The following is a 21,087-nucleotide window of genomic DNA, read 5'->3' as shown; positions in this document are numbered from 1 at the left end:
ATCCCAGAATATTTCAGATACCATCCTTGCTTTTCTGTTCTACCTCCAGTGGACTGGCATGCAGTTCAGGTTTTTCCCTTTAAGTGCTCATGGGTTGTGGGCTCTGTATACCATCAGAGGTTTGCACTTGAAGTCGCCCTTGGCATTGGCGCACAATAGCAAGGTTGAATGCTTTAAAGTCAGGGGCTTGCATGACCATTTGCATTACATAGGTTTGTTTGCCAACATTCTTATAAAACCAGCCAGTCTCATCAGCAATGAAAACCTGCTCTTCAACATAACCTTTTAACCCTTTTCACGTATAACACTTAGCAGGCATTTTAAAAATTCTTCCGCAGCCTCCTTATCTGCAGAACCTGCCTTGCCTGCAAGTTTAAAATTTGATTTCATGCTGTACCGCCTTTTGAAACGTGCCAGCCAGCCTGCACTAGCTGAGAAGGGTTTAACATTTTCCTGACCTTGGGTAACATGGCTGTAAATTTCTTTGGCTTTCAGCCTCACAATAATACTGCCCACTACACTTTTTTTATTGGTTGTTGTCTGATGAATCCACAAATTTAGCTGCTTTTCCATCTTTTCCATAGCTTCATCACGTACTATAGCTATTACTTTAGCACTTTCTGGAGCAGCCTCATGTACAGATCAGCAGATCTCCACTTCCTTTTTGTGAATGTACCATATTGTTGATTCATTAACATTGAACTCATGACAACAGTACTATAACTCATGCCCAAACGAAGCTTATCTAACACACGTATTTTCTCTGTAAGACACATCACAGCCTTCTTGTACTTAGGGACATTAGACAGCATTTCAGCACTACGCTTGGGGGCCATTTGAAACAGAGAAATCATCATTGGAAGGCACAGAAATTTGAAACACGTGACACTAAGTAGACTGAGAAGAGGACATATGTTTACAGAATGAGAACTGAAAAAAGAAGGCAGAGCATGGCCTTGTTCAAGCTCAGCTGGAAATGTGTATATAAGGTGATCCAAATTTTTCACTGTTCTGCATGTGTCATATATGACTGAGAGAGTGCTTCAAGTATTGATTTTTGGGTTACACATAATTTTTAGCAAGTAGCTGAGTTCATACAGACTCTTTGAATGATGATTGACTGTATTTGTAGAGGTCACTTGTCAAAAAAAGTGCGTTTCAAGCATAAAAATAGATTATATGAGGATACAACTTTTTGGGTGAAGTGGAGTGAATTAAAGAAGAAAGAATTAATATCTGACTTGTTCAGAAACTTTTTAGATGGAGAAATGGGTATTATATTTCTATTACACTTAGATTCTATTGGATTTTTTTTAATAAAGGATGCAATGGTTTAATTTAAAAATGTCATGAGAATGTCAGAAATTACATCCTTTACAACTATTTAAAACTATGAAGAAAAAAATTAGGTATTACCTAGATATGTGATAATTTTTTATTTTTATTTTTTTTATTTATTTTTTATTTATTTTTTTATTTTATTTTATTTTTTTTTGAGGCGGAGTCTCGCTCTGTCGCCCGGACTGGAGTGCAGTGGCCAGATCTCAGCTCACTGCAAGCTCCGCCTCCCGGGTTTACGCCATTCTCCTGCCTCAGCCTCCCGAGTAGCTGGGACTACAGGCGCCCGCCACCTCGCCCGGCTAGTTTTTTTTGTATTTTTTTAGTAGAGACGGGGTTTCACCGTGTTAGCCAGGATGGTCTCGATCTCCTGACCTTGTGATCCGCCCGTCTCGGCCTCCCAAAGTGCTGGGATTACAGGCTTGAGCCACCGCGCCCGGCCGATATGTGATAATTTTTAAAAATTATTTTAAAGAGAACAAAATGGATTAGGAAGCAGCTTTGCTTTTGCCATTCCACTGAAAAAATGTACAATTTCGATGGAAACATGTCAGCACTTGCTTGTAGGAATTTTTCAATTATAGAAAGGAAACAGCTTCATTTCATCTCTTTTGACATTGCTGAACACTTGGTTTTGATGTATAATTTTAAAACACCTGAGCACCATGAAATGAAACCACAGTATTCCTGAGGGTAGCCTGGTGAAATGTGATTTTCTCCTACAGTACAGAAGGACAAAAATGCCTTCAATATCCTCAAATGCTAGAGTTCTAGATGACGCATTAGTTTAAATGTCAACGCTTAATGTCTTCACATGTAATTTGGAACAGAAATTTTCTTACAGTTAAAATAATCCTTGGAGTAAAAACCAAAATAAACAGCTTTTCGTATGCCTCAGGCTTCTTAAAATTTTCTAGTAATTGGTGCTGTTTCTGGTTTCCTTAGTTTCTTGCCGTAGGTAAGGTCCAAACACCTTACATGTGTTGCTGGTGGCCCTAACAATTCTCCTTTGGACTAAAGCACCAGGAAGTCTGTAGGCGCCTTCCTGCGCTCCTTGACTGTGGGGGATCCACAATTTTCTTCTCAGCTGACTTGCTGGTTTTCATGTTAACTATTTCGGTTAATCATTCATGAAGCACGTGGCATATATTTGGGGGAAGAAAACACCGCACCTTAATCCCAACATGCATAATTTTTGTTGCTTAATTATTTTAAGTCATCGCATTAGAATAGTAACTGCGCTCTCCATGAGCCTTGGTTAGAAAGAAGGGAAGAAATCCCAGGTTCTCTCTCAACAATCAGGGGTTACTCAAGCCGCCCAAGCTCTCTGGGGCCCCTCTGGGCCGGGCTGCGTCCACTTGGGAGAGGCCGAGGACCGGGCGCCAAGAGGCTGTGGTGTCTGCGCTTGGGGCCCGACGGGTGCGCTGTGTCTGCGGGGCCAGGCCAAGGACCTGGAGCAGGGAGAAGGCCGCACGCGGGGCCAGGCCTCGTCGGCTGCGTCCGCGGGGCTGGGGCCGAGGCCGAAGACTGGACAGGAGGAGGCGGCGGTGGCCACGTGTGGGGCCAACCAGTGGGCTCCGCCTACCGGACCGAGGCCCAGCACTGGGCCGGAGGAGGTGGCAGCTCGCTGGGTAAGCAAGGTGGGCTGCGTCCGCTGGGGCGAAGACCCGGCGCCAGCCGGAAAACGTTCCTCGCGGGCCGGCGGGGGCGCGGTCTGAGGACGTCACTTCCGGCGCCGGGCCTCACTTCCTGGTGCGGGAAGGGGCAGAGATTGGTGCAGCCCCGGAGGAAGAAAAAAGGGTGAGGAGAAGCGGTGGCTGAGCGGGTTGGCATCTGTGGCTGCGGGCTCGCTCCAGGCCGTCGGGGGCCGCTCGCCAGCGTCGCCCGCTGTGTTGGGAGCGCAGGTCGTGGGCGTCGCTTGGCCTTGTCCCCGGTCTCCCCACTGCCGGCCACGGCGCTCAGCGCTTGTGCTCTGTATTGCAGGTCTACCCGGAGCCCCGGAGCGAGAGCGAGTGCCTGAGCAACATCCGCGAGTTCCTGCGCGGCTGCGGGGCTTCCCTGCGCCTGGAGGTGAGCGCGGGCGGCCACGGGCCGAGGGAGGGGCCGGGAAGACGGGGTTGGGCCTGGGGTGGGCGCTTCGCTCCAGCCGGACCTCCCGCCTCCTCCGCGCCCGGGTCCGACCCTCACCGGCCGCTCGGGGGTCCGGGATGTGTGGAGCGGGGCGTTGCGGGTTTGGGTAACGGCCGGGAGGAGGCGGCGCGCGGGCCACCCCCAGGGCAGGGTGGAGTCTGCGTGTAGAACCCCAGACATTGCCCTCGCTCCGGTGAGGAAGAGTGGTTCTGGTCGCTGATGGTGCAGGTGACACACATTTTCAACAACGGTTTATCAGGAGTGTGAGCCGATTTCTTGGCACCTGCCTCAGCCTGAACTCTGCTTTTAGAGATTGTCGTCGAAGGGCTCGCATCTAGGTCTGGGTCAGGCCTTAGAATCCTCAGCAGGTGATCAGGCAAAGTCGTGCAGAAATAAAATGGGCCAGCCCTCCGCCTGCTTCTCCCAGCCGCATTCCTTTCTCTGCTTTTTCTATCTGAGACCAGAAATTCGGTGGTTTTTCCGTACCCTCACCACTTAATGTTTAGGTTAGAGAATTCACATTAACTGGTATCAGAGGTTTATAAAACATGCTTTCGGGGAACATACTGGGCGGGGTCTCGATTCCCTGTTGTAAAATGTTGTGTCACTTTACCAAACATTGTCTTTCCAGTCTTACAGTGGCAGTTTCTGGGAATTTAACTCTTTCGTTTTATTTTACTATTGCGATTCTTCCTACACTTGGGGTAGCGCTTTAAATACAGAAATCTAGCTGTGCTTTTCTTGGGATCTGCTCAAGCGGTTGCAGTCAGTCCTGTACTTAAGTCCTGCCTTTTATTTTTATGTTGCCACTTTGTCACTCTTAACCTTAGTTTTCTTACCTGTCAACTGAGATGGGCAATATCAAGCTCCCAGATAAGAGTACAGTTGGCCCTCTGTGTCCAAGGTTACCCACCCGTGTATTCAGCCAACCTTGGAAATATTGGAGGAGGGGGAAACCAATTAAAAAAAATAAATAAAACAACACAGTATAATGATTATTTACATATCATTTGTAATGTACTAGGTAGTGTACGTAACCTAGGGATGATTTAATGTTTACGGGACTATGCCATTTTATATAAAAGACTTGAGCATCTGAAGGTTTTGGTGTCCGTGGAGATCCTGGAACCAATTCCCTGCTGATAAAAAGGGACAACTGTATATGAAAGCATCTTTGTAGAACCTGTTACATAGGATAACCCAATAGAGATTTCCCTTCCCGAAGGATTGTCTTTTGCTATAGGTTTCTCGGAAAACCTAGAAGTCATCAAATCTGTGAGGGCAGGTTACATGGAAAGTTTAATTGAATTAGACATATAGGGAATTCGTAGATTAAAGTATTACCGGCGTTGTTTATGATTGTAAACACAAAGACATTTATTGTTGGTAGTATTTCATGTTGGCAAGGAAATTATTACACGTAAGTGAAAGTGCTAGGGGAGATTCCAAGAAACTTTGGGCTCTTTCAAAGGGAGAAAAGACAGTGTTTCAGTAGTCTTTCCCTGATACCCTTCGTCATATCAGCTTTGTCATTTTGTAATCCAGCTGCCTTATTGGCTGTGATAATATGCCTTGGTAGTGGCAAGTTTTACTTTTTCTTGACCTTTGTGTGGGATTTTATCATATTACCCTCTTGAAACTACTGAGTTTTATTTATGTTTAACATACTTTTGAAATTAAATTTGCACATTAAGATTATCTGACTTTGGTGTAAGACTTTTTAAGAAAGTTTTGTTTTAAAGTAAATTGAGGCTGGGTGCAGTGGCTCACGCTTGTAATCCCAGCACTTTGGGAGGCTGAGGTGGGTGGATCACATGAAGTTGGGAGTTCGAGACCAGCCTGGCTAACATGGCAAAACCCCATCTCTACTTAAAAAATAAACCCAAAACCCAAAACCAAAAATTAGCCGGGCGTGGTGGTGCGCACCTGTAGTTCCAGTTACTCGGGAGGCTGAGACGGGAGAATCCCTTGAACCCCAGAGGTGGAGATTGCAGTGAACCGAGATTGCCACTGCACTCCAGCCTGGGTGACAGAGCAAGACTCCATCTCAAACAAAAAAAAGAGTAAATTGAATGTTAAAAACTTACTATTTTTAGTTTTCCAAAGGTTGCTGCTGACGTTTCGTATGGTAACTATTGTTTTTATAATTAAGAGTTTATTTGAAGGTTCTCTGGAAGAGAGATTTCACTAACATATCCCAAGCGTCTAGAATAGTGCTTGGCACATAATAGGCTTTCAATAAATATTTGTTACTCATAGAATGAGCTTGAAGTTGTAGTTGATAGCAAGTGAGTTTCACATTAAAGTAAAAAATTAGTTTTGACTTATTTTGTCCTATTTTTAAAGAGTAGATAACTCTTCCAGTAAATTTAAAGAAGAGGCAAATGTTACCTTTTTTCAAGCTTAGTGTGAGTCACACTTGTAATTACCTAGGAGATAATAAAAATGAAAATATGAAAACAGCACATGAAAAACCTGATAAATTGTTCAGTCACTGTGTGTTTTGGGAAGTTTCCCTGAGAAGTCATTCTGTATGGTATGCATCCAGCTCTGGCTACCAGCCTTGTAAGCTGATGTGAAGGGACGGGGCTGGGCCCTGAAGGACTTGGTCATCTGCCCTGCAGGCCACAGTGCAGCAATTTCCCAGTGTGTAAGAATTGCTTAGAGAGTGAGGAGGGAAGGGCCTTGCACTTGTGAAATATGTTGTAGGATTTACACATTTCATTTTCACAAAATTCTGAGAGGTAGGAAATTGATAAGAAACGTTTTGAAATTACAGACACAAAACTTAAAACTGATAGCTTAAATTCTGGATTAGCTTTTGTTCTATAGTTGTAAATGTCAAGGTGCTTTTCTTCCAGGGGTTAGTTTAGACTGAATTGTGTTTCTAACAGATTGTTTTTGGTGTATATATTCTTATTTACTGTCAGTTTAAGCTCTGCTAAGATTCGTTAAAGGGAAAAAGGAAGTAAATTTGGTTAATATGTCAGCTATTTTGGTGCGTACCCTCCTTAATTACCTGTAGAAAATCAGATATTACCCCCCAATTGTTCTGATTGTGAAAATATTTTTATAAATTTGTTTTAAAGGAATATTGTGTGAGTTGCATTTATTGGTAAACTTTGAGAAGCACTAGGGTTTAAGTTGGAAAACTCTGAAATTTGGAAAATTAAAAAAATTTAATTAGTGTTGGAAAGCAGTGCAACTTGGATGACTTCATTTTCTTATAACGTTTTTACTTGGCATTCTTAAATTTTTTTTTTTTCCCAGTTAGGGCAAAAATCCCTAGGTACACAATTTCTCTATTTGTATCTCAAAAACAACCAAAATAATAATTATTAATAAGAATGATGATGATGTTGGCTGGGCACAGTGGCTCACGCCTGTAATCCTAGCGCTTTGGGAGGCTGAGGTGGGTGGATCACCTTAGGTCAGGAGTTCGAGACCAACCTGGCCAACATGGTGAAACCCTATCTCTACTAATCACACCACTGCCCTCCAGCCTGGACAGCAGAGCAAAACTCCATCTCGAAAAAAAAGAATGATGATGATGATGTTTGTGGCATTTCACTTGGGGATAAGTAACTTACTGCGGCAAACCAAGCAAGGGATAGGACATTTCTTTGCATTTTTTTAGGTAAATAGCTACAGAGAAATTCAGAGTGATTTGTTTCCAGTTTTTTGCTGCATTACTGTGGAATTCTGATTCAAGTGTTGTAGCTGCTGTAGGGTGTGTGTGTGTGCATGTGTATGTGTGCATGCTTGTTTGTTCACTCAAAAGATCACAATGAGTTAGCTTCCAAGATGTTCCCACCCTATACAACCTTGTCTGATTAGGCATCTGACAACTAGGGAAGCAGGTGAAATGTAACTGGCAAAAGCAGATTTTATGTTCCTAGGAGAAAGTTGTGTTTGGTTAAAGCCATCACTCCTGTAACATGTGCTGTGTTTGGTTAAAGCCATCACACCTGTAACATGTTTACCAGCTTTTTATTTCAAGAGCTGAAAGTTAAGAATATAAGATTCCATTTGTTTAAATGGTACGTCATTAAGCTCACATTAATAATGTGGTTTCAGGAATATTAGCAACAAAATAATTATAATAAAGCTATGGATTTTAACTTAGTTCCGTTTGAAAGAAAGATGTCTACTGTTCTCGATATTTAGTTATATTCATACATAATAGAAAAGGGTAATCTTGATGGATAGCTTGATATTAATGAGGCTTCTTCTGCTTAAGAATTGACTGTGGACTCACATACAGTGTTACCATCACTACTTGAGAGGAAAACAAAACATTTCAGGTGAAACTGGGTGAGCCTGTTCTCATAGTTGCCAAGAGGGAATAAAGCCAATTTGTCAAGTGTAAGCAAACCACAGCTCTTTCTTCTCATAGACCATTTCTGGAATAGTTATGTTTGATATGATAAGGATGGTAACCCTAATATATTAATAATTGATCCTTCCAGCTCCTTGGCACAGCAACTAATACTGAAATTATCTGCAGGTTTCACCGTTGCTGTTCATTATTTAACTGTTTTTCTGGAACGGTGGAAAGCGTCCAAAGGCCCAGGTGGTTCAGAACAGAAATCTGCTCTTTTCTCATCCTCACCCTTGGAAATTTGTGGCTGGTTTTTTGGTCTCTCAGATAAACAGAGCATGAAATGTAGACCAGCTAGTCACATAAAGCTTGCCTCATCTCCAGTTTCTTTTCTTTAATACTTATATTTTGTTTTTAAATTGACAAATATTTGCATGTATTTATGGAGTAACGACATTATGTTATGGCATATGAGTGCATTGTGGAGTGATTAGGTCGGGAATGGACAGACCCGTGCATGTCCTCACATACGTCTTTTTTCTTTGTGGTAAGAACATTTAAAATCTCATCTTTTAGCAATTTTGAAATGTACTTTATTGTGAACTGTAGTCTCCTGCTGTACAATAGATTACTAAAATTTATTCCTCCTGTCCAACTGAAATTTTGTACCCTTTGACTAACATCTCCCCTTTCCCTGTCTAGCTCCTGTTCCCTCCTTCCCAGCCTCTTCAGCATCTGGTAACCACTATTCTCTTCTCTGCTTCTGTGAGTTCAGCTTTTTTACACTTTGCATATAGGTGAGATTGTGCAGTATTTGTCTTTTTGTGCCCTGCTTTCTCTTAGCATAATGTTCTCCAGTTTCATTAATTGTTGTTGCAAATAACAGGGTTTCCTTTCTTTTAAAAGTCTGACTAGTATTCTATTGTGTATATATCCCACATTTTCTTTATTCTCTCATCTTTCAGTGGACACTTAGATTGATTTTGTATCTTGGCTGTTGTAAATAGTGCTGCCATGAAAATGGGAGTGCAGTCATCTCTTCAACATACTGATTTTAGTTTCTTTGGCTATATACCCAGTAGTGGGATTGCTGGATAATATGATAATTCTGTTTTTAGATTTTTGAGGAACCTGCATACTGTTTCCCAGAATGGCTTTGCGAATTTACATTTCCACCAACAATGTACGAGGCTTATCTTTTCTCCACATCCTTGCCAATACCTGTCACCTTTCATCTTTTTGATAATAGCCATTCTACAGGTGGGAGATGCTCTCATGATTTTGATGTGCATTTTTCTGATGATTGGTGATGTTGAACATTTTCTAATCTGTTGGCCATTTGAATGTCTTTTGAGAAATGTCTGTTCGGGTCCTTTGCTCATCATTTTTAATCAGGTTATTTTTGTTTCTTACTGAGTTTTTAAATATATTTTGGATATTAGCTTCGTATCAGATGTATGGTTTGCAAATACTTTCTTTCCATTCTATGAGTTGTCTCTTAATTCTGTTGTTTCCTTTGCTGTGCATAAGCTTTTCAGTTTGATGAAATCCCATTTGTCTTATTTTTGCCTTTGTTTTCTGTGCTTTTGGGGTCATATCCAGAAAATCACTGTCCAGACCAATGTCATGGAGCTTTCTGTGGTGTTTATTTCTAGTAGTTTCATAGTTTCAGGTCTTACATTTAAGTCTTTAGCCCATTTTGAGTTCATTTTTGTATGTGTTGTGGGACAAGATGCCAATTTAATTTTTCTGCATGTGAATGCCCAGTTTTCCCAGCACCATATGTTGAAACTGTCCTTTCCCGATTGGGTGTTCTTGGCACCTTTGTCAAAGATCTGTTGACTGTATTATGTGAGTTTAATTCTCAGCTCTCTATTCTGTTCTGTTGGTCTGTGGGTCTGCTTTTATGCTAGTGCCATGCTGTTTTGGCTACTGTAGCTTGGTAATACATTTTGAAATCAGGTAGTGTGATGCCTCCAGCTTTGTTCTTTTTACTCAAGAGTGCTTTAGCTATTTGGGTTTTTTTTTTTTTTTTTTTTTTTTGTGATTCCATGTGAATTTCAGGATTGTTTTTCTGTATCTGTGAAGAATACCATTGGAATTTTGGTAGACATTGCATTGAATCTGTGGATCACTTTGGGCAATATGGATGTTTGTCTCTACCAAAAAAAAAAAAAAAAAAAAAAAGTCTATTGGACAGTGCTGGATCCAGTAGGATCCCAGGAGATTGGATCATGGAGGTGATTTCCCCTATGCTGTTCTCGTGATAATGAGGGAGTTCTCAGGAGATCTGATGGTTTTATAAGGGGCTCCTTCTCCTTCGTTCCTCATTCTTCTCTCCCCTGCTGCCCTGTGAAGAGGGGCCTTTCGCCATGATTGTAGGTTTCCTGTGGCCTCCCCAGCCATGTGGAACTGTGAGTTATTTAAATCTCTTTTCTTTATAAATTACCCAGTCTTGGGTATGTCTTTATAAAAGTGTGAATATGGACTAATAGACATGCCAAACCTGAGTATCCAAAATACTCCAAAATCTGAAACTCTTTGAGTACCAACGTGACACTCAAAGGAAATGCTCATTGGAATGTTTTGGGTTTTCGGGATTTGGGATGCACAATTGGTAAGTATAATGAAAATATCCCCAAATCTGAAATACAAAACACTTCTCATCCCAACTTATGTCACTTCTGAGCATGTTTACATGATGCTGAGTAGCACAGAGCATGCTTGTGGCATGGGTGCTGAATGGTCAGCTCGGCACACTCACAGCTAGTAATTGCGACTTTGATCTTCAGTGATTTCTCCTTTTTTGACTCAGGGTTATTGCTCGCTCCTGGTAGCTGCCCACGATTATCAAGTGTTTGCTTTGGTGGGGGACGGTATGGAGGGAGAGAATGTAGTGCCTGACCCGAACTCCTTTCCTGGTTGCTGTCCTGCATTGCCACTCGCAGTTGTGCCATCAGGAAAGTGGGTATCACATGTGCTTGCCCTTTGTGTCAGTGGTGAGGATTACACGAATTCATGCAAAACTCTTAGAACAGTGCCTTGTAAGTTGGAGGTGCCACAGAGACATTAGCTGTTATTATCATTTGCATTATTATTCTTTCGTGTAGTTGGAGCCACATGGTATATCTTAAATCTTTACCCAGGGTTTCATATTAATTTTATAAACTTGAGTAAATAGAGCTATGTAAGAAGAAAGTGAAAAGTTGTGTAATGCTACCATCTAGAGACACCAGTGTTAAAATTAGTATTTCTTTTTTGGTCATTTTTTTTTTAACCGTTGCAAATATGTAAATATATTTTTAAAATAGCCATGCCGTCATGGTAATGTTTTATAACATGCTTTAATTTGATCCAGTGTGAGTCTTTTCCCATGTTAAATAATTATTTTACTAATGATTTTAATGGCTGCCTCTTAGTTCCTGGTAATAATCCCCATTTTTGGATACAGAAGTGGATTCTGAGTTTTCATGGTTGTGAACAGTGAAACTGTGCAATGGACGTTTCTGTACCACACCCTTAATCCTTGATTTTCTTTGTAGGACAAATGCCCTGATAGAGCACTGCAAGGCCAAAGGTAGGGACTTTCAAAGGCTTTGGACACCTGCTACTGTACAGCCTCCAGAGAACTTTTGCCAGTAGCAGTACATGAGAGTACTCCTTCCTGTCCTGTGGATGTCATGTGGACAACCGTCTTGTATCTGTTATATATTTTCTTTCCCTTAGGAAGATGGAAAACCTGTTATGGATAAACATTTTGGCTTTTCTATCTTATATCTTGCTCAGTGCTTTACATTCTGCGGATATTGCAAACTAAAATAAATGTAAGACACTCAACATTTCCTACATTGGACTTTTGAAAGAGGATGTGAAAGAAAAGCTACTAGAATGGAAAATAAAAGTTGAAAACCCCAGAAATTTGCAGTGTTATCAGCTGTTGCACAAGTAACCTGGCGTGGCACTGGGTGGGACATTCTTGGGCCACTCTGCACACTGGCTGTAAATGCATCTTGAGACTGTCTGCAAAGGTGAGAGGGCAGGTTTTCATTTTCTCACGTTACAGTCGAGAGACTTCAAAAGGAGTTCAGCTGGGCAGTCCAGCATCGTAAGGAGCTGGGATAATTTAGTGAGTGAGAGGTTTGGGGAAAGAAATTACCTTACCTATTTCTAAAACACTCATTTTCCCTGTGTATTTCTAAAGGACAAATTCTTTTATTATGCTGCTTTGCCTAATGCTCAGTTCTCTTTTAGATTTTTTTAGCCAAGATTGTGATCAGGCTTTCACCCACAAGAATAGTTAAAAATATTAATACTTTTGAAAGAATTAAAACATGGGAACCACTTGCTGAAACTCAAAACTTGTTGATGCAGGCTTAATAATTAATTGCAGTAAAAACAGAAGTAAGTCTATAGTCTGTTTGGGATAGGATGCCCAGCGAAGGGTTGTTTTTGTTTTATTCTAGATTCAGACAGATGAGGAGGTAAACTGTTTACTGAAACTTGGCTTTGAAGGTTTATGAAGCACCAAAGATAGGTTTGAGGCATTCTTTTTAGCTGGGCACCCTTCTGTACTGTTGATGCCAAGCGTAAAACGGTGGGTCACAACATAGTGTTTGTTGACTGATTTATTAAATAAGCTGTTGAAGCTTATTCCTATGTAGAACTTTAGTTAAGGAAGTTAAGTAAGAAAAGGATTGTTTGGGAAAAGAAATGAGTAACTATTCCCTGAACATTTTGTAGGTAGTTTAAAGAAAGACAATTTCCATTCAGATACTGTAATTGTGTTTTAATTTTACTTGGCAAGAAGTATCAGAGATGGCCCTCTGTCTTGTACCTTAGTGCCTGGCTATACTGTCTTGCTGGGTGAGCACGAAGTGTTCCTGCGTATCTAGGCTGCTTTTCTAATGTAGACAACTAGACTTCCCCCTTCATTTTAGATTTTTGGAATGTCCTAATTGTCTAGATCAGCACTGCAGTAGAAATACATTGGGAACCACAGATGTGATTTTAAATTTTTTAGTAACTACTTTTAAAAAGTGAAACAGTTATTTCTCATTTTTAAATTTTTATTTATTTATTTTTGAGACAGGGTCTCACTCTGTTACCCAGGCTGGAGTATAGTGGCGTCTTCATGGCTCACTGCAGCCACCACCTCCCAAGTACCTTAGACTATAGGCATGTGCCACCTTGCCCAGCTAATTTTTGTATTTCTTTTGTAGAGATGAGGTTTTGCCGTGTTGCCCAGGCTGATCTCTAACTCCTGGACTCAAGCAGTCTTCCCACCTCAGCCTCCCAGAGTGCTGGGATTATAGGCATGAGCCGCTGTGCCTGGCATAAAGTTAATTTTAATAATGCATTGTATTTAACCCGGTGTATCCATACAATTATTTCAACCTGTAATTGATATATACATATTATATATCATTATTTTAAGTATTTTGGATCAGGTGTTTTAGTTTCTTCACATTAAGTCTATAAAATCTTGTTGGAATTTGTTACGGCCACAGCACATCTCGGTTTGCATTAGCCACGTTTCAGTTGCGCAGTGCTCCGTCTGTGAGTGGCTCCCATTTTGCATGTTGCATTTATTTAAGAGCCTGGAGGAGTACAGTGATCTTTGAAATGAAATGGGACCAAAGTTTGCTGAGAACAAAATGTGTGTCTAGGCATTTTACTTGGACTGTTTTGTTTAAACCTCACAATGCCCCGCGGAGAAGATGGCAGTTCCCCACTTAGCAGATGAGGGGCTGAGACTTGAAGTGATTCAGAATTCCCAGGTCCCAGCTCTGCCAGTGAAGAGACTCGGGATTTGAACTCAGATGCACCCACTCCACCGGCTGGGTTCTTCATACAAGCGGGCTGCTGCATAGTGTGGCTAATGCAGGTGAGGTATTTAACAACATCAAGGCAATACTCTTAGGCTAACTCCTGGCAAGGCCCATGGGCAAGTTCTCAGGAGAACTTACCTGCTGACAGGGCCTGCGACTGGTGTTGCCACACAGGGCCCTGTGCTTGGTTTCATGCTCTGCTGTTGCTGTCAGAAACTCTTAAGAGTTTTTTGACGAGGAGCTTTGCATTTCCAATGTGTGCTGGACCCTGCAGTTGTATACTTGGTCCAGCCTGCTGGGATTGTTCTTAGAGGTCTGTGATCAGTAACTGGAGTAAGCAGCATTTTCTGAGTGCTTATTATGGCTTAGGCCCCATTATGAAGTGTGTGTTAACCCAGTCTACAAATAGCTGTCTGAAGTGGATATCGTCGTTTTCCTCACGTGATTGTGTCCCTGACCCCAGGCGAGCAGAATTGGGGTGAGAATAACCCTCAGCAATCCCTGCTGTCCTAACTTTCTTTCACTTTTTAAAAGTAGTTACTAGAAATTTTAAAATCACATCTGTGGTTCCCAATATATTTCTACTGCATAGTGCTGATCTAGACAATTAGGACATTCCAAAGATCTGAAATGAAGGGCGAAGTCTAGTTGTCTACACTAGAAAAGCAGCCTGGATACCCAGGAACACTTCGTTCTCACGCAGCAAGAACAGTATAAGAATTGCTTAAAGTACTTCCTCCTGATAGGAAGTTAAGATAATTTGTCATCTCTCATGCATTAAAAATTGCCTCAGCTTCCAAGGTGGCCACCATTTTACCTGTCGGTAATAAGGACTCGTGGTAATATTGGCTGTGGGTTTTGTTTTTCTAAAGGATCCTTTTGGGAAAGCCATCCTCTCCAGTGTTGGGATGATAAAAGGATGGGAAGTCGAAGTCAGCTTGAACTTACCCATCAGAGAACACGTTGGGGTTGAGTGGAGGGGAAGAGCCTCTTCGAGGAATTGGAGAGAACTTTCCACTCACATTACGTCTAACTAGCCAGAGGATGGGCATTGGGACAGTATGCTTGTAAGGTTCCTTCAGAGCCTGGCTTGTGTGAGTCAGTGATGCTGCTGCTCTCTAGCGAGCTACCAGTTTAATAATAGGACTTAGCTCCAGATTCTGTTCTCCCTTTTTGGCCCTTGACATGGGACACAGATCCCTTAGTAGGTGTTCCTGCCCGGCCCATGTGGGCAGCTGGGTAAGTGTTTCCAGTGCAGCTGGTCAGTCGGTCTCACCCAAGAGTCGCGTCACTCATATCTCAGCTAGTTGTTCAGCAAGTACCGGCAGCACTTAACACACGCAGTAAATTAACGAGGGTGTTTTGCCACCATAAAAATGCTGTTGAGTTTTGCCTAACATGAAAATATTAAGTTTCTGTGTACTCTCTGCTAGCCACAACCAGAAGGTTGTGGAGGAACCTTCTTGGAGGAACAAGCCTTCTGGTTTATCTGCATCTATCCCCTTCCCCTTGATAAAGCAACTGTGAATTTGGTCTTAATTAGCTGTAGTCTGTTGAACCAACTCAGCGTAGCCAGGGTAGAGGCGGAAAGAAGTGTCTTGCACAGCGGTGCAGCTGAGGGCTTCATGTTCCTGAGTTGTTGGCACGAGAGAGGGATTCAGTGATATCAGTGGTCAGCTCTGCATAGTCTCTCATTTTCTAGCAAATAGAATCCGGAGTGGGTGGCCTCATATGTGTAAATTCTCATGAGACTCAAATGGAAATTAGTTGTCCCTGAGGTTCTTCATGCTTGGCTGATTGAACTAGATGGTTTGAGAGGGATATTTTATAGAGTAAAGGGTGAGATTAGGGCTAGGGAGAACAATGGTGGTAGAGTGGCCTTAAAGACCAGCCTCCAGGAAAGCCTCTGGCAGTTGCAGTCCCCACTCCCTGCCATCTGTCACATCTGGTTCATCTTCCTTTTAGTAACCCCAGAATCTTGGCTTTTCTGTTTATCCACCACCATTAGCCCAGGCTGTCCACATGCCTCACCTGGATCACTGCAGCAGCCCCTGGCCAGTCTATCCTTGTCTTTCTCCAGACGGTTTTTTCTGAAATGCAAGGCTGATTTTGGTCATTTTCCTCCTGACTCTGATTTTACCTAATGTCTTAGAATAAAACCCATGACCCTTGGAAGAGGTGGGGAATAATGGGAAGTGAGACCAGGGAGTCACAGGGAGTGAGATCAGGTGGTCCTGCAGGTCCTGTCTTTTCCTCCAAGTGATATGGAACCTCCGGGGGTGTTTGGGCCAAGGCGGGAAGGGATGTGATGTGAGTTTTAACAGGATCATTTTGGCTGCTGTTTTGAGTATAGACTGCAAGACTGAAGGGCAAAAGCACGGAAACCAAAGAGGACAGGATGGCAGCAATCCAGGTGACCTTCCAGGTGACGGTGACTCGAACCACGGTCCTGTCAGCATAGGTAGCAGGAGAGATTGAATTCTAGTTTTGTCAGGAAGGTGGAGATGAGATGATTTATGGATGGACCAGATGGGGTATGCGGGAGAGGAATAAAGGAGGACCGAGGGTTTGGCCTGAGCCGTTAGAAGAAGTTGCCTTTGGGATGGGGAAGCCTGGCAGGGCCAGATGTGGGCACTCAGCTTCAGACATGCTCCGTTAGGATATTTGTGAGATGCCTCAGTGAAGATCAGGTCTGGACTTCAGGGATGCGGCCTGAGCTGGGAATATCAGCTTCAACTTCTGCACAAGCAGGTTCTGATTGTGTAGAGTGATGTCCCTGTTAGTCTGTGTCATGTGGAAGAGTGTCTTAAACACATATTTGGGCAGGTGCTGCGGGGAGGAGGACGTCCATGCCTCAAAGAGAATGAAGGGATACCTGGTGAAGGGCTGGGGGAGGAAGTGAGGAGGTGTTTGTCCCGGATCATCCGAGGCCCACTAGACGTGCGTACTGCTGTTGCTCATTTCCTGGCCAAGCTGTAGTCACCTGAGTAAACAGTAGATTTGTTCTTGGGTCAGGTGTATCCACAGCAGTCATTCAGTGCCAGGGTACTTAGCTCCTCTTTATCATCAGAAAATCACAGAGAAGCACCGTGCGAAAATAGGTTTGTGGTCACGTAGCGTAAAAGTTGGCATAGATTTGATCTCTGGGCTATTTATATGTGAGCTTAGAAGAAGCCGAGGACACGTTGTCATCAAGTTGTATTTTATATTTCTTTTATCCAGTAAGACTTGCACATAGCTTAAAAGATAAATGATACTTAGAGCCTGAAAAGGAAACACAGCCCTCCCGCACCCTCCTTATCCCAGAGACACACTCTCAGCTGGTGGTGGTTCTTGGGTCTTTGCTTCTTCCTTTCCATGGTGTATCCTGGCACTGTTGTTTCTTATCAGTTTTAGTTAATAACTGTCTAAGATGAGGGTGTAGCTCTGTTAATCTCCTTGTATCACTCCTGTCCCCCAGTTCAGGAGAGTCATTCTTTGCCCTGCATGTGTGACATGAGATCCCTTGGTGCGATGTCAGTTGTTTTAGCCAATGTATTTTCTTAGTTATAAATGACATGTGTGCATTCTGAGCAAACAGAGTGTTACAGGCACACGTAAAGGGAAATGTCCACTCCTCTCTCCCTCTGAAACACCCTAATCCTGCTTCCCGCAGGAGCCACTGTTGAATGCTGAGACACACACGGGCTCTTTTTCAGGAATTGAGGCCGTACTAGGAATGTTCTTGCGCAGTTCGCCTCTTTCCGCTGAGAACGTAGTGCCTTTCCTGTGGGCACCACTGTGCTGGGCAGCACACCGGAGCGAGACAGCTACATGAGGCACTTTCCAGAGGACAGAATGCCAGAGCCACCCCTTCCTCACGGGACACTTGAACAGTAAAACCAAACCTTCTTGGTGTGACAGTGTGGAGTTCTGGTAGGAGAACAGGGTGACTGTCCAGCCTCGATAATGTTCCCTCCTTGGCAGAGTGATTTCCTTCTGCTCAGTTTGCTTCTTGAGGAGTTGGGCACCGGGAGCCTGAGGAGAGGGTCCTGGCTTAGCTAGGTTTTTCCTCGCTTGTCCAGGTCATAGGGAGACGGCCAGGGTAGCTGGTGGAAGGTGCTCGCCCCTCCTGTGCCTGCTTCTCTGCTTGGTCTCATCCACTCTGTCTCTGTGATGTGCGACAGCTGTATGAGGTCCCACTGGGCAGGGTGTGGGTCCCCTCCGGGCCTGCCCAGCCACCCAGCAGCTGTTGCCATTCCAGGCTCAGGGTCCCCGCCTCCTGCAGATTGCTTCAAGCTCTTCATGCGGCCTTGAGGAGAAACACGAGTGGAGAGTTGACACTTTTCCTTCCATGTCTTTATGTTCTCAGAATGTCCCGAGAACTTGGGACATTAACAGGAAAATACCAGGGTTTCCACATAGAGGTGGGTAAAATAGGCAAGAATTGTTCAGGTTCAGTCTTGAAAGGTAATGATTGAAAAGGGATATCCTTATAGATTATACAATTTTGAAGGTTGTGAAAGGGTTTCAGTAAATTGTCCATTCTCACCCCCAGAACAAAATCACAGATTCTCAAAACCTGGGTTTAATTTTTTGAAGCTTGAGAGATGATTTTTGAAACTAAACAAAGGAAATATTAAAGATGCAAAAATGACATACTTTTGTAGTCTTGATGTAACTCCAAGAAAGTGATGAGAGTTGAGAGAATAGGTTCTGTGTTGAGAGAATAGGTTCCTTGATGGCTGATTGCCAGTGAAGTGTTTATGGAAGCCAGGAGTATTAGATGGCGTGAGGAGGGTAGGTGACATTGCTCCTGCAATATGTTCTTTGGTGCCTGTGCCAGAGATGATGCAGACAGCAACTCGCTGTTCACAGTTTGAAGCAGACCTTATCATTTCTCTTCAAATCAGTAGTTCTGAACTTTTGGGTGTTTAGTAATTTGGGAAGTTGGCTTAGGTAACAGATAATGACAATAGTAGTGGTTAAGTTTGGGGATGCTTACTATGGCAAATCTGTTTAACATGTACTAATTTATTTAATCCTTACAAAAGTCACTTGGCCTTATTGGAAAGAGAGGAAAGTCATATGTTAGGAGAGAATTGCAGAGGTCATTACTGCCACTGTATTAGTCTGTTCTCACATGGCTGTAAATACCTGAGACTGGGTAATTTATAAAGAAGAGAGGTTTAATGGGCTCATGGTTCCACAGGCTGTACAGGAAGCATGATGTTGTCATCTGCCATGTTTCTGGAGAGGCCTCAGGAAACGTACGATTGTGGTGGAAGGCAAAGGGGAAGCAGGGCTCCTTTTAACTGGCTGGAGCAGGAGCAAGAGAGTGGGGTGGGGTGCCACACGTCTTGAAACAGCCAGATCTCGCCAGCACACACTCACCATCACGAGAACAGCACCAAGGGAAAATCTGACCCTCACGATCCAGTCACCTCCCACCAGGCCCCACCTCCAACATTGGGGATTGCACTTCAACATGAGATTTGGACGGGGACACAGAACCAAGCCATATCAGCCACAGAGGCTTCTTCCTGGTCATTGCATGGGTAACCAGTATGGTGCTGAAGCTACGGGGACCTTGTTAGTGAGACATGATTGGAAGATTTTTTGGTGGAAATATATTTTTAACTTTGGAGTCATTAATTTTACTCTAAGATACTATTTATGCTGTTAAATTGATGAACATTTAATGATCACCTCTGTTTGCTAGACACCGTTCTAGTTGCTGGAGGTGGCTTGATGAGTGAGGGAGGAGGGGCCCTGCATCTTAGGGAGTGTAATTCTAGTTGGGGAAACACTTAAGCAAAGGAATGAGTGTGTGAACAAATAAAACTGTCATGAGCATCAACTGCAGAATATCGGGGGCTGAGGCGAGAGAGTGCGTGAGTGCTGACTTAGATTGGGTCGTCAGAGAAGGCCCCTCTGTGGAGGTGACGCTTTTAGGATTTGCTCTCACAGCCAACGTGATAAAAGCTAGTCACTCCTCCTCCTCCTCCTCTTCTTCTAAGCTAGCCACTCCTCCTCCTCCTCCTCTTCTTCCTCCTCCTCCTTCCTCCTCCTTCCTCCTCCTCCTCCTCCTTCCTCCTTCCTCTTCCTCTTCCTTCTCCTCCTCCTCCGCCGCCGCCGCCGCCGCCGCCACCACCACCAGAGTCTCACTCTGTTCTCCCTGCTGGAGTGCAGTGGTATGATCTCAGCCCACTGTAACATCTGCCTCCTGGGTTCAAGCAGTTCTCATGCCTCAACCTCTCGAGTAGCTGGGATTACAGGCATCTGCCACCATGCCTGGCTAATTTTTGTGTTTTTAGTAGAGACCAGGTCTTGCCACGTTGGCCAGGCTGGTCTTGAACTCCTGGCCTTGAGTGATCCACCTGCTTCCCACCAGTGCTGGGATTACAGGCATGAGCCATCATGCCTGGCACAGTTAATCTTCTGAGGAAGACCAAACATGGATGTCAGAATTGCTCTTCTGTTGACCATTTTCTTTCTTCTCACTGGAATTCCTTCTTATTTTATGTCTTATGTAGGGAAGCTGGGTGAGAATATCATGTTACCTGTGTTATCAATGGCCTTGCACAAGGCTGCTCACTCAAGTCTTCCTGCCTTTACTGAATGCAGTGCTGAGTGGCTGTGGAAAGTGCTGTGTGTTACCCTTAGGCCAGATTCACTTTCTGGAAGGTTCTAGAAGGTTCCTTGGGAGATGATGGTGGCTGCCCCGAAGGTCTTGCTCTGCTCTGGGAGGACTTGGGAGAACCCTGCCAACTGATGGTGCCCAGGCCCCTGGAAGCACAGCCTGCTCCTGTGTGTTTGAGGTAAAAATGGGAGACCTGCTTGTTGGGTACTTGGGACAAGAAGTTTGATTTGGGAATTTAATTTATGGCAGATAACAGATAATCAGTCTCGGTCTTTTTTGTTGCAGATATAAAAAGCAGCAGTGGTTATCTTTAATTTTTAAAAGCATTTTATCCTTTTTCTATTGTTTGTTCATAAGAAAAATGCGTGCATACCAAATATCCATCATAAAATAGGGAACAAAGAATTTTGTGTGCGCTGTATTTTCTTTTTTAAAAATTATCGTTTGAAATCTGTTAAACAAGGGCTTGAACACAAATGAAAGAACTGGCTTTTACTTTAAGCTTAAGCTCACCAGTGCACTCTTAGAGTTACTTTTGTTCAGGGGTCTGTATAACCAAATGGAATTAGCCTGAGGAAGGTACCGTTTTTTCCACATTTTGTTTGTGATGAGGAGGCTAACATATTTTTAACTGTGTGGGCTGGCACTGTTGTCACCATAAAGATTTGAGGTATTTGGGTTTTGGTTGTAGCCAAGCCTAGTGTGGGAGTTGTGTGTGCAGGGGCACAGGTGTCTGAGCAGGGTGTGGCTGCTCAGTGCTGGATGAGGCTCGTTGATGACAGTCTTTGAAAGCAAATTAAAAAAAAAAAAATAGAGTGAAAAGCATTAAAAATAATCTCACTTTGTTT

The 21,087-nt window shown here is 43.3% G+C and overlaps 1 protein-coding gene across 19 annotated transcripts in view; it reads left to right on the top strand.

Moving 5' to 3' along the window:
* Window positions 1–21,087, top strand: part of ARHGEF7 (Rho guanine nucleotide exchange factor 7) — a 181,657-nt gene that overhangs the window by 33,322 nt on the left and 127,248 nt on the right. For 11 of the 19 annotated variants that reach the window (XR_004428955.1, XM_033177221.1, XM_033177224.1 and 8 more), the window contains exon 2: window positions 3,322–3,408. Coding sequence is in view for 10 of the 19 variants with exons in the window: in XM_033177221.1 (XP_033033112.1) it covers window positions 3,322–3,408 (87 nt within the window). In the remaining 9 variants the exon portion in view is untranslated. Of the gene's footprint in view, window positions 1–3,041; window positions 3,139–3,321; window positions 3,409–21,087 lie in introns of those variants that run through there. The other 8 variants (XM_033177237.1, XM_033177236.1, XM_033177233.1 and 5 more) reach the window with 2 other exon arrangements.

Source organism: Trachypithecus francoisi, unplaced genomic scaffold (assembly GCF_009764315.1).
Source record: "Trachypithecus francoisi isolate TF-2019V2 unplaced genomic scaffold, Tfra_2.0 Lachesis_group18, whole genome shotgun sequence".
NCBI classification, from domain to species: domain Eukaryota; kingdom Metazoa; phylum Chordata; class Mammalia; order Primates; family Cercopithecidae; genus Trachypithecus; species Trachypithecus francoisi.
This window is presented reverse-complemented; position numbering and strand designations above follow the sequence as displayed.